Source organism: Prorops nasuta, unplaced genomic scaffold (assembly GCF_024137725.1).
Source record: "Prorops nasuta isolate Cenicafe-Biocafe unplaced genomic scaffold, Cenicafe_Pnas_1.2 PNAS00024, whole genome shotgun sequence".
Classification (NCBI taxonomy): Eukaryota; Metazoa; Arthropoda; class Insecta; order Hymenoptera; family Bethylidae; genus Prorops; species Prorops nasuta.
Window position 1 is genome coordinate 826,682 of NW_027116821.1, and position 12,177 is coordinate 838,858.

A 12,177-nucleotide genomic window follows, 5' to 3' on the forward strand; every position below is an offset into this window, starting at 1 on the left:
TCAAATATGTCCTAGGTGAAAAATAGTAGCACGCAGACGGAACCTATTTTCGCAAAAACAGAGGCTACACAAATGGAACCTGAAATGGATTTAACACCACATTATTGGTGTACTAATTGTGAAAAGTATGGTCACCTAAAAATTAATTGTACACTTCCAGAGTGGTGTTCCATTTGAAAACAATACATTCATCATACTATCGAATGTATGAAAAACTTTTAAAAATTGTAAATAAAACCAATAAATATATTTTTACTTAAATTTGTGTTTCTTCAATACCTTTCCATCCATCCACTTTACAAAATAATATTCTGCGTTCCACTTCTCGGAAACTACTCATAATTATTCCACTACGTGTTATGTTTACAGCAGGTCATCAAGCACTGGCGGTAGTATAAGTTTCTTCAGGGCATAATTTATATCGTCTTCTCTATTCTTCTCATTTTCAAAATCTTTTTTTGATAACCTCAAAATTCTATTTCTCCTTCTCTTTCTCTTTCTCTTTCTCTCCTTCTCTGCGTTCACTGCTTACCGTAAGAGGGGGGAGGCCACTTGTGTACCCTACGAGTTTAACGTCGGGGGAACGCGATAATGCGCACAACCGCATGCGCACAACCACACGAGGAGAGGGGGCAATTCCCCTACTTCCCTTGCCCCCGCGGGACCCCGACCCCCTCGTCACCCGGTCATAGAATCCCCTTAGCTACTCTACTAAAGCTAGTTTAATTAACATATTTTTATTTCATCTTTTCTCAAAATTCTAAACACACATGGTAATTACCTATTCTTGTAGTAGTCATATATTCGTTAAATTACATACAAAATTACAACTGTTTTATATTTGTAAAGCATAGCTGTTTGTTGCAATGATTTTTATTATTCAATGTGAGACAAATCGCATTTTGTTTAGGTAAATGTCTTATTTATCCGCCACATCCTTCCATATCTTATGCGACATTTATTTGGCTCCGTTGCACTATTTTCTTCCAGTCTATATCATATAACATTAATTTTCTAATCATTTATACTGTGACCCTGTACTATATTAAGATAGTACATGTTCACTAAAACAATATACATGTCTTTCTATAGAACCATGAGACATATTATGGTCACAGTATCAAGGCCATAATACCGTGTCATATACGCTTGGCCTACCTATCATCTGTAATACAGTATAAAGTCCGGTGATTAATAGGTCATAAATGTAGAGTAACGATCGTGGCCCATAAGTCGTGTGTTAAATGGGCCTAACGAACTACGGCTTTCCGCAACTCCCGAACATTCAAGTTGAATTTTCGGAAGAAGTCGGACCTTGGGTCTGATTGGTGGTACCCATAACTTAATCGGCTACGCCAATTAGATTTATAGTTATGAAGAGTTGGGGGTAAGGGACCAACAGCTCGTTGCTGGTGTCTCCCGATTTTTGCGACACTCGTAATCTAGTCCTGAAGGAGATCAGTCGCGATTTTGGCAACTCGTACGTGAGTCCTAAAAGAGAGTTCCGACGTGAAGCCTGGAGTTCATAAAAGTGTGGAAGCTACTCTGCTCTTCTCTGCTCTGCTCAACTCTGCTCTGCTCTGCTCTGCTCGACTCTGCTCTGCTCTGCTCTGCTCGACACCGCTCTGCTCTGCTCAACGCTGCTCGGCTCTACTCTGCTCTGCTCAACTCTGCTCTGCTCTGCTCGACTCCGCTCTGCTCGACGCTGCTCCGATCTGCTCTGATCTGCTCTGCTCGACTCCGCTCTGCTCGACGCTGCTCCGATCTGCTCTGCTCTGCTCTGCTCATCTCTGCTCTGCTCTGCTCTGCTCGGCTCTACTCTGCTCCGCTCTGCTTTGCTCGCCACGCCTTCCGTCGAGGGACTCGACCTTCCTCTCCAACGTCAGCGGAAAAGGTTAGCGGGAGTCCCAGCTCCTAGAAATCCTTATACTACGAGTAAAATTCGGAAAACGCGCTTACTAGCCGTGAAATCGCCAAAAATCACGAATTACGAGTTAAACCTACTCCCATAGTGCGTGAATTGGGAATTAGAGACATAAATTGATGAGGGGAATAATAATCTAACGTCGAGAAAACTTTGAGATTCGCAATTAATTCAAGGACCAAGTCATTGGTGGACTTTCGTATATGGACTATAGATAATTTTATATGTAACTTCTGTTAAGTTCTTTTATCGATTACCGTGTATATAATGCCGTACTAAAGTCTTGTAGTTTCCGATAATTTGGATATGCGCTTACAGTATAGTTGATGGGTCGAATTCGGTTATGAAAGAGTGACCGGGATATTCGTTCAGTTTCGAATTTCAGTTACGTTCAGTATAGTTCGTCGCGTTTAACCAGGGGTGCATCCCGAGGTCGAATTCTCCCCGAAAAGAACTACCTCGTTCGATCACCTCGTGGGAGTACAGTTCGCTTCTCGTTGGAAGGAGCCCCGGAGGTGAATTCTCCCCGAAAGGAGCTACTCCGTCCGGTTCCCTTCGAGAAAGTACCGTTTCGTTTTCGTTAAAAGGTCGCAGGAGAGACACCTGCCTTGAGAAGGCCTTTAGTTTATTTGTTGGAAGTTTAGTAGAGAAATTCGTTGGAGTGATCCCGAGCACTCCGGAAAACCGTATTCCAGGCCATCCGTAATTATAGTTTTTGTAGAATATGAAGAACGATCTATGCGCTATGAGATCTGACATATACAGCGATGTCTTTACGGAAATATAGAGAAGCTATTATCGAATATATTGTGTAGTACTTTGACCCGAACTGCCAAATCCTTTCGTATTTCACGTTTCAGGGACTCACCCACTCTCCGCTTCCGCAATCCTACTCTTATACTCACTGAGCTAGTTGGCATTTTAGTTTGACGATTATAGTATTTTGCGATCACTACAGTACAGTGGTTCTTTCGGGAACCTGGCGCCCAACTTACGTTTCAGATTTTGCTTGAGTTACAGTCTACGAATAGCCAAGGGTCAGCAAAAATTTTTATAGTGTAGCAATACATACACACAGATCTAATAATACTGCTGATCTGCAATTATTTTTGTAATTGTTGAAATGATTGTTAAACCATTATCTTGTTTAATTTGTAAAATGGACATTTGAATGATGCTATTAAAATTTGGCAACTTTTCTGCGAGATATGTTCTCATAATATTTGTGAAGATAAAGTTCTTTAAAAGATATATGTATACTGCTGAGTTCATCTTGTTTTCAGCTTTAAATAGTTTTCCAACTACACGCATGGATATCTATTTTGAATATAGAATACATATTTCATTACATCTATTATGATATTGTTAAGATTGATAGAAAGATATCAATTCTTTGAAAATGATATATTATATATCTAGTAACTGGATTAATTAAGGTTTTAGAACAGATAAATTTCACAAACAAATAGGACTAACAAAATATGTATTATATATTGAGGAAGGATATCCAAATGTGAATTATTTGAAGCTAAAAGCAAGATGAATTCAGCAGTATACTTAAATGTATTGGAGAACAACATCCTCTCAAATTTAAACAGAAGATATCCTATGGAAGAGATGCCAAACATTATAAGTAAAATAATTCAAGTGTCCATTCTTCAACTTTAATAGAACAATGGTTTACCAATCATCTTGACATTTATAAGATTAATTAGTCAATAGAATAGCTATATCTGAGTGTATATAAAAATAGCAAAAAATTATTGGTATATTTTGAAAACTAAAAGAAAGAACTAACAAGGCAAATAAATGTTACATAAGATATGGAAGGATGTGGCGGATAAATAAGACATTTACCTAAACAAAATGCGATTTGTCTCACATTGAATAATAAAAATCATTGCAACAAACAGCTATGCTTTACAAATATAAAACAGTTGTAATTTTGTATGTAATTTAACGAATATATGACTACTACAAGAATTGGTAATTACCATGTGTGTTTCGAATTTTGAGAAAGGGATGAAATAAAAATATGTTAATTAAACTAGCTTTAATTTAAAATAATAGCAATTAAAACATTGTCATACAAGATTATTAAATTTACAATAAGAGTTTGTTGTATATGCACTAATCGCTTACACATTCATTATTATAACATTAAGTCACAATTATTGAAATGACTGGGCCGTACAGAAATGCGTAATGTATTAATACTTTTTCATTTATTGGTCTGTAATTACTTTTTTCCTTAATTGAAAGTTATCATAACCGGATTTCAACTGTAACAAAAAAAAACGACAAAGTATATTTTCTTAAAAATTCACAATAATTTTCATTTTTTTTATTAATTTATACTCATTTGATATATTTTGTCTTCTCTGTTATTTATTAAAATCCTTCCTTCTTTTCCACAATCGTTTTCCGAAAATATTATTTTTGTTGATGATACAAAATTGAGGGTTAATCGCGCCATTTGACAGCTACGGACAAACTCCCTAGAAATCCCCTCGCCCCTCTGATTCTAACTACACCTCGCCGCGACGCAAGATTAAAGGTACGATTTCACTTGTCGCTCGTCGCTAGCGACAAATATAAGATGATATAGTATATGCAATCCAAGATGGACTCTAGCGACAGAATATGCAGTTTATCTCTCCTATGTTTTCACTTGTCGCTTGTCGCTCGTCGCTAGCAGTGACATATTCTTAGGCGGGTTCTAAATGTAGGAACAATGGAAACGGGTAATCGCTAGCAATCGCTAGCAGCAATCGCATAATGGTTTCTTAGGGGTAGTGACTGTGGTGTCGTGTTATGGTGTATGACATTTGAATTTAATTTGCATGTATAAAAATATTGTGAATATTCAAATAATAATCAAAAGTTATGAGGTATGCACATATATTGAATGAGGAATTAATAAAGGTTTCATATCTATTTGAAATGAATGTGTTTTCTTAAATCCTTGTTATGAAAATATTTCCTTCATTTTCCTATATAGCATGAGAGGATGAAAATTATATAGTTCATACATTCGAACTTTCCATTCATTATTTTCCATTTTTACTTTAGTAACCTCACTATTTGACATTTTTCCATTTCACACCTCTTTCTGCTATAACTAGCATGTAAATACTTCTCCACTCCAAAATGGCGAATGGGTCTCATTTTTCTTATTCATCTATTGGTAACGGACCATTTCATGTTGGCACTACATGATATTCACCAATCAGCGCTCTCAGATACCATCATCCTGAGCGCTATAGTCAACTAACACGAATCTCCTATGTCCCGCCGTTAGAGAATCACCCTGTATATCAGAAAATAATAATTTACATTAGTAAAGTTATAATTATCCTTAGTTTAATAATTTTATTAGTAAAATTCATTGTTGTTACATGTTACTCATAATAAAACTTAATTGAATTTATTTTGTAATAAAAATGTTACAATTTAAGATTCTGTTTTTAGTAAGAAATCTATACAGGGTGAGGTACTTAAACCGCCCCAAAACATTAGTAGAAAAAGATGCATATCTTTTTAACTATAAGAGATATTCAATTTTTTTATATGACCTTTGCGAAAGCAAATAACAAGAGGATTCGAGAAGGTCCTATGCACAAATTGAATATCTTTTATAATTAAAGAGATACTCGTCTTTCTGCATCTATATTCTAGGGCGGTATAACAGCTTCACTCTGTATATATGCCGTATTATTTTACAAGCAAAGCCTGTTTTTTGGGTTAATTATATTCAACGTTTTTTATATATTAATTACAATAATTATTCATTATATTATTTTTTAGCTTCATATGTATCGGCTTGCTATAAATGTGACAAATGTATTTTCAATTTGAATTTCCATCCATTTTTCAAATTTAAAATTCATACGATCCGCCTGTTCCGTTCCGTTGAATACATACAAGCAGCGATACAGGCGATACGGGCGATACTAGCGATGTCCCTGAAAAGTTGGATAAATCCAACTTTATTTCAGTGTCGCTAGAGACAGAATATATGTATAAGGAGAAAGTGTATAGTTTGTCCTACGTGACCATTTATCGCTAGCGACGAGCGACAAGTGAAATCGTACCTACAGAATCCCACTACAGGCATAGCTGTATGTGTACCCCCTTCCTTCAAATTCTCGATAGTGCGGCTGACTAACAGCCAATTTCATTTTCGTTGCTAAGGCCCGGTCTTACAGGTCTCAATTAAGTTAATTTCGACATTAAGTAGGGATACCAACCTGAAAAATAATACCTAACTATACTAATATTTTTTTTTTGAAGTTTTAAGCCTGGAAATGTGTAATGTGAAGTTTTGTGTACGTATATGTATAATTGAGCGGGTAGAGGAAGATGTTTTGAAATACGAATCATACGGTTTTCTGGTAAAAGTTATACTTATCTAATATTTTGTATGTAATAATGGATTTTGAGATGGCATTTTGTTGTATAAATGATCAGGAAGATGTTGATGAACAGTTAATTATTAGAAGAAGATCAAAAAAAATACGTCTACGAATGAATTGGTATGCTATTTACGATGATATTGACTTTCAAAGTAGATTTAGACTTCGCAAGGAGCATTTTGAATTGCTATTGAATACAATTGGCTGTTCATTAATTTGTAGAAGACAATGGTATGTTATTGTGATAATTAATAATTGGTTAAAGTGAAACAATAATTTAATTTATTATACTCATATTTTTTTAAAGGAATGATGCAATTTCACCAACTACACAATTACTAATAGCATTAAGATTTTATGCAACAGGATCGTTTTTGATAATTATCGGTGATTTTTCTGGGGTTAGCAAAAATTCTGCTACCAAAATAGTACATAGAGTCTCAAATGCTATAGCTAAACTAAGTAAAGAGTTTATCAAATTCCCAATGCAGCAAGATGATATCATACAAACTCAAGCAAGAAATTTCAAACAGGCTGGTTTTATAAGGGTACTAGGAGCAATTGATTGCATTCACATCAGAATACAATCCTATGGTAAATATAACATTAGGAGTTGTAGCAAGAAAATAATGTATTAGCTCTATATATGTATATTCTTATTATAATTTTTTGAAATGAAATAATTTCAATAAAATAATGTAAGAATTTTATATTATACAGGAGGGGAAAATGCAGAATTATTTCGTAATAGAAAAGGATTCTTTTCACTTAATGTGCAAGCAATTGTAAATTCAAAATTACAATTTATGGATATTGTAGCACGATGGCCAGGATCTTCTCATGATGCTACGATTTTTAATAATTCTGTCATTAAAGCCCGATTCGAGTCTGGCGAATTTGGCAATGGTCTGCTTTTGGGAGATTCTGGCTATCCAAATATGCCATATTTAATGACCCCATTAACAAATCCAAATACACCTGCCGAAATTTTATATAACGAGGCACAAATTCGAACAAGAACCATGGTGGAAAGAGCATTTGGTATTTGGACAAGAATGTTTCCTGCTTTGAGTAAAGGAACTCGCTTCAAAACTGCTAATAAGACTATGGACATTATTATGGCCTGTGCTGTTTTGTATAATATTATAAGAATGGATATTGAAGATAATGTAGATATTGCTGCATACAATAATTTATTGGTAAATTATAACGAAGATTTCCATCAGGATGAAAGGAAATTTTTAATAGAAAATTATTTCGAAGCGTAAGTCTAACTTTTCATATTATATTAATATGCATGTTAATAATAAAATATAACTTAAATTTATCTTGCAGTTGCCTCTAACAAGCAAATTTATTTAAACTTCAACAAGAATGAGAAATAGTATATATGTGGGAAATAACAAATTAAACAAGTATATATATTTTGTATAGCTGTAAATTTGTGTGAAAGAAGAATATTTTATTTTTTCTATAATAAAAACTTTATTTGGAAAGAGAGGTAAAGTGTTATTGGTCTACATAGTGTGTTTTGTAAGATAAAATTTATATTTGTAATGGATAACCACTTTTTATTGAATAAATATATATTTAATACTTTCTGCTCTTTTAATTTTAAATCATTAAATGTCAACTATGGTTCATTGAAAAACTACTTTAACATACCAAATAAAATAATTCTTGGTACCTATGATTTATGAATATTCTTTTTCAAACAAACCTGATATTTCGATCATTTGTACAAAAGTTAAATGAAAATTTGTATCAACGCAATTGTCTAAAATATTATTATAATAAATTTTATTTAGAATAAAATTTAAAGTGAGCTAGGTTAAGAATCCTTGTACTGTATTTTAATATTAACATAAACTTAAAATTTTATAACCTTTGTACTTCAGTAAATAAAACATAACATTTAGAGAATTGAAAAAACTTAAGGACTTAGAAACTGATAAATGTCTCTCTCATATAGTAACGCAAATTATAACAAGGAGTTTCATTTAATTTAAATATCACAAGTTTCCTATAAAACTAACTTGTTATTCTGATATATCAGAAATATCAATATTTTCAACAACGTTGTTGTTATTTTCTTTATTACCTCTTATTGTAGATTCTAGCAATTTTATTTTTAAGGTATTTTCTGTCAACTTTTGTCTTAAAATTGCTTTTTCTAAACGGCTTTTTTCTTTTAATTCTTGAGTCATCAAATTAGTCAGCTCAATTTTACTTTTAATTAAAATATTGTCTAAGTTCTCATGTGTTGATTTTTTTTCAGGCATTGCTGCTTTTTGCTTTTTAATATTTGTGGAAAGAGGATCACTTAGGGGAGCTTTCAATGTCCTTGGGTTCCACTTCTTCCATGTATTAATTTGGTTAGTATCTTTTAAATACTGAGAAATAACCAAAAAAATTACATATATGAAGTGCAATATAATAATAATATTAATAAAATTTATAATAACCCTACCTGAAAGACATGTTCATCTTGTTGCAGATTTAGATCATCTTCTATTTCTTCATCTGATTCAATAACATTAGAAACAAACGTTGCAGTTTCACCCATGTATATGCTGCGATCACTATCATTGGAATTATATAATCCATCTACAGTAGGTTGAATAATTTGATAAACTTTATCATATAAAATATTCGGTTTGGTTTTATTTGATCCACCTCCTACAAAAATATATTTATAATTTTCGTTGTGAACAAAAATCATTTAGAACTTTCCAAGATTACCTGTTTTATATATTTCTGTTTTTAATTTAGAATAATACTTCCTTGTTTGTTGTTTTAAGTTATTCCAGCAATTTTTTAGTTTTTCGGGTTCCACATTTGATTTGCTTATGCAATTAAATTTATTAGCAATTTCAGCCCATGCTTGGGTTTTTGCATCCCACCCAACGGCATCCGTTAGTTTATTCTCCACTACTTTCGAAAATTCGGAGACAAGTTCAACCAACCTAATTTTTTCCTCTTCGGAAAAATTGTGATTTCGTGGTTTTTTATCCATGATACTTCTTCTTTATTTTATTGTGTTAATTGCATTTCTATATTGTGAAATATATTTGATCCTTCCCTGTTCAAATTTCGTTCACACTAACACCTGAACTGAAGCTGGGCACAAAACTTCCATTTCCAGGCTTAAAACTTCAAAAAAAAAATATTAGTATAGTTAGGTATTATTTTTCAGGTTGGTATCCCTACTTAATGTCGAAATTAACTTAATTGAGACCTGTAAGACCGGGCCTAATAGCTGGAATGGTAGGGGCCCATTTGTTCCAAAATTTTAGTACAATGCGTGTGTCTCTCTACATAACTTTGTGAATATGGCGACCTGTCAAAACACTGGTACACTCCGGGAAATATATTCTGTCCAACTTATAACCAAATGTTTTAAAAGGTCGTACTTCAATAGCGGTCAACACTTTTCCACATCCCGCTGGTTACCTGGTCTAGCACCGAGTCCTGAGGGTCCCGAGCAATAAACTGGGAACAATCGAAGAACCCTAATATACCTGATACTCTAATCACTAATCCAAAATTACAATTTTTATATTTTTAATCAAACATATTTGAAATTATTACGAATACATTGCTTGTCTTTTTAACATGAAAATGAGTCCAAATACGACATTAATCGAACAATTATTTCTTTTAGTTATACTTTGAAGCTGCTACTTTATTATCTATAAATTCTAATAAAAATTCAATATTACTATATATCTTCGTTATGCGTTAAGTTAAAATAAATCTCCAAAATATTGGAAAGGACATAAACATATTATTAAAAAATTAACAAATATAAATTTTAGTTTAAGATATAATTGACAAATAAATGTAAATATTTTAAAATACTATCTTTAAAAAGAAAAAGGTTAATCATCTCATAAAATTAAACATTTCAATTTTTTTAGTATGATTCTGCTACGGGTTAATTGATGCTTATTTGGATTATTTATAGACATATTGGAATAAAATAAATTTGATTTTTAACAGGTTTTAATAAAATGGGAGATGTAAGATATAACTAATATAGAAATAATAGTTCGAATAACGTCATTTTTGGATTCATTTTCATGTTAAAAATACAAGCAATGTATTCATAATAATTTCAAACCTGTTTGATTAAAAATATAAAAATTGTAATTTTGGATTAGTGATTAGAGTATCAGGTATATTATAGGGTTCTTCGATTGTTCTCGGTTTATTGCTCGGGACTCGGCACTAGACCAGGTAACCAGCGTGATGTGGAAAAGTGTTTACCGCTATTGAAGTACGGCCTTTTAAAACATTTGGTTATAAGTTGGACAGAATATATTTCCCGGAGTGTACATTCAGATTCAAGAGTGTGTAATAAACTAGTAAAAGCGCATAAAATCTAGTTCAAGTTAATCAAATTGTATTGAAAAATCATAAAAGAAAAGTGGAAGAAATATTGAAATTAAAAATATTAGGTTAATTATGGAACTGTGCGATAAAACACAGTATAATTGTTTTCATTGTTAATAGTTACAGAAATATCAGATAAGTATATTTTTAGTAAATTAATTCAAATATTTGTATTAATTACAAGAAAGTGTTACTTTGGCGTTTCTATTGTTCTTTATAGGCTGAAATAAATAAAGGAAAGATGTTGATGCACGTATACTAGAAGATTTTACAGATAAAAACTGGATAGTGGATGATATCTGCAATCTGTTAAATTGTTATTGGAAATATGGTTGTTTTCATATAAAACTTTGATTATACCCAATTAAGAAGTTAAAACAAACTGAATATGCAGAATATTTGAAAAGTTTACCAAATAAAGGATAATAGTATGACAAATCACATGATTATACGAATCATGCAGGAAGAAACATAATAAAATATACATGTCAGGTATAAATTAAGATTTTCTTTTTATTAATTAAGTTTAAATTCTAAACGGCTGTGCACTAAACATTTCAGATCTATCTTTCGCTAAACTGCTGAGTTTAAAATATGTTTCATATTTTCAATCTCTGAAGATAAAGTTCCAAAGACCAACTATCAACAAATAGGAAGCTTTTGTATTCGTAGTTTTTCAATATAGAATAAGAGGACATTTGGTATCGTTATTTACAAAATAATTCAAGAAATATATTAATGATGATATTTGTCTACATAATTACATACAAGATTAAGTTGCCGAAAACAATATTCAATTTGTTAGTATGAATATGTTATTTTCTTTTATGCTATGGTTTTCTGTGTGTTTAGTTTACCCTGCATATAGATATTCTAACAATTTATGTTTGGAAAAAAGTCAAATGACACAAATGTCTACTTTTTAAACTTCTGGTCTGGAGAGCTTTATGTTCAGGTACCCATAACAAAAAATGTATAAAATTCAGCAATTTGCAATAGTTCTATATTCTTTAACATATTTAGTGTGGTTTCCTTTAATAAATCAAAACAGAAAGACTAATTCGCCTTTGTTTCAGACAAGAAATAAATTAACACCCTGAAGTTTTCAAACGAATGCTATTATGTACTCTTCTCATAAGTCTTCAATTTTAAAATTGACTATTATTCAAAACCAGATTTGGATCTTCATTACTCTTGAAGTGAAATCAATTTATAATTTAGACAATATGCATAGAGAACAGAACAATTGTCAAAATGTCACTTCTCGTATAAAGTTTTACCCAGGTTTATGAATTATACTCATGGGTGTATAAATATATGTGTAATTAAGGTTTTCTAAGCTGAGTAATTTTTACTATACGTATACATTTTAAATTATAATTGACAAATGAAAGGTTATAGAATACTGAATAACTTATGTTTCAGGCTAGAAGAACTTATACA

The 12,177-nt window shown here is 32.0% G+C and overlaps 2 protein-coding genes across 2 annotated transcripts; one reads left to right on the forward strand and one right to left on the reverse strand.

Annotated features, from left to right (window-relative positions):
• Positions 1-6,140: 6,140 nt before the first annotated feature.
• On the forward strand, positions 6,141-7,913 carry LOC136781773 (putative nuclease HARBI1). Its single transcript, XM_066740772.1, has 4 exons — positions 6,141-6,570; positions 6,647-6,933; positions 7,060-7,603; positions 7,675-7,913. The coding sequence occupies exons 1-4, from the start codon at positions 6,356-6,358 to the stop codon at positions 7,682-7,684; spliced, it is 1,056 nt and encodes a 351-aa protein (XP_066596869.1). The 5' UTR covers positions 6,141-6,355; the 3' UTR covers positions 7,685-7,913.
• Positions 7,914-8,378: 465 nt separating this feature from the next.
• On the reverse strand, positions 8,379-9,591 carry LOC136781782 (myb/SANT-like DNA-binding domain-containing protein 3). Its single transcript, XM_066740784.1, has 4 exons — positions 9,578-9,591; positions 9,082-9,492; positions 8,810-9,018; positions 8,379-8,732 (listed from the first exon to the last, which is right to left on the reverse strand). Exons 2-4 carry the CDS (start codon positions 9,353-9,355, stop codon positions 8,379-8,381), a joined length of 837 nt encoding a protein of 278 aa, XP_066596881.1. The 5' UTR covers positions 9,356-9,492; positions 9,578-9,591.
• Between the last annotated feature and the right edge of the window lie 2,586 nt (positions 9,592-12,177).

What these genes read in the sequence shown, in the direction of transcription:
- LOC136781773 (XM_066740772.1), top strand. Translation starts at nt 6,356, where the DNA reads ATGGATTTTGAGATGGCATTTTGTTGTATAAATGATCAGGAAGATGTT. An exon ending in TTAATTTGTAGAAGACAATG is followed by an intron (nt 6,571 to 6,646) that starts GTATGTTATTGT and finishes ATTTTTTTAAAG; the next exon opens with GAATGATGCAATTTCACCAA. An exon ending in CATCAGAATACAATCCTATG is followed by an intron (nt 6,934 to 7,059) that starts GTAAATATAACA and finishes TATATTATACAG; the next exon opens with GAGGGGAAAATGCAGAATTA.
- LOC136781782 (XM_066740784.1), bottom strand. Translation starts at nt 9,355, where the DNA reads ATGGATAAAAAACCACGAAATCACAATTTTTCCGAAGAGGAAAAAATT. An exon ending in AACAGAAATATATAAAACAG is followed by an intron (nt 9,019 to 9,081) that starts GTAATCTTGGAA and finishes ATATTTTTGTAG; the next exon opens with GAGGTGGATCAAATAAAACC. An exon ending in AAGATGAACATGTCTTTCAG is followed by an intron (nt 8,733 to 8,809) that starts GTAGGGTTATTA and finishes GTTATTTCTCAG; the next exon opens with TATTTAAAAGATACTAACCA.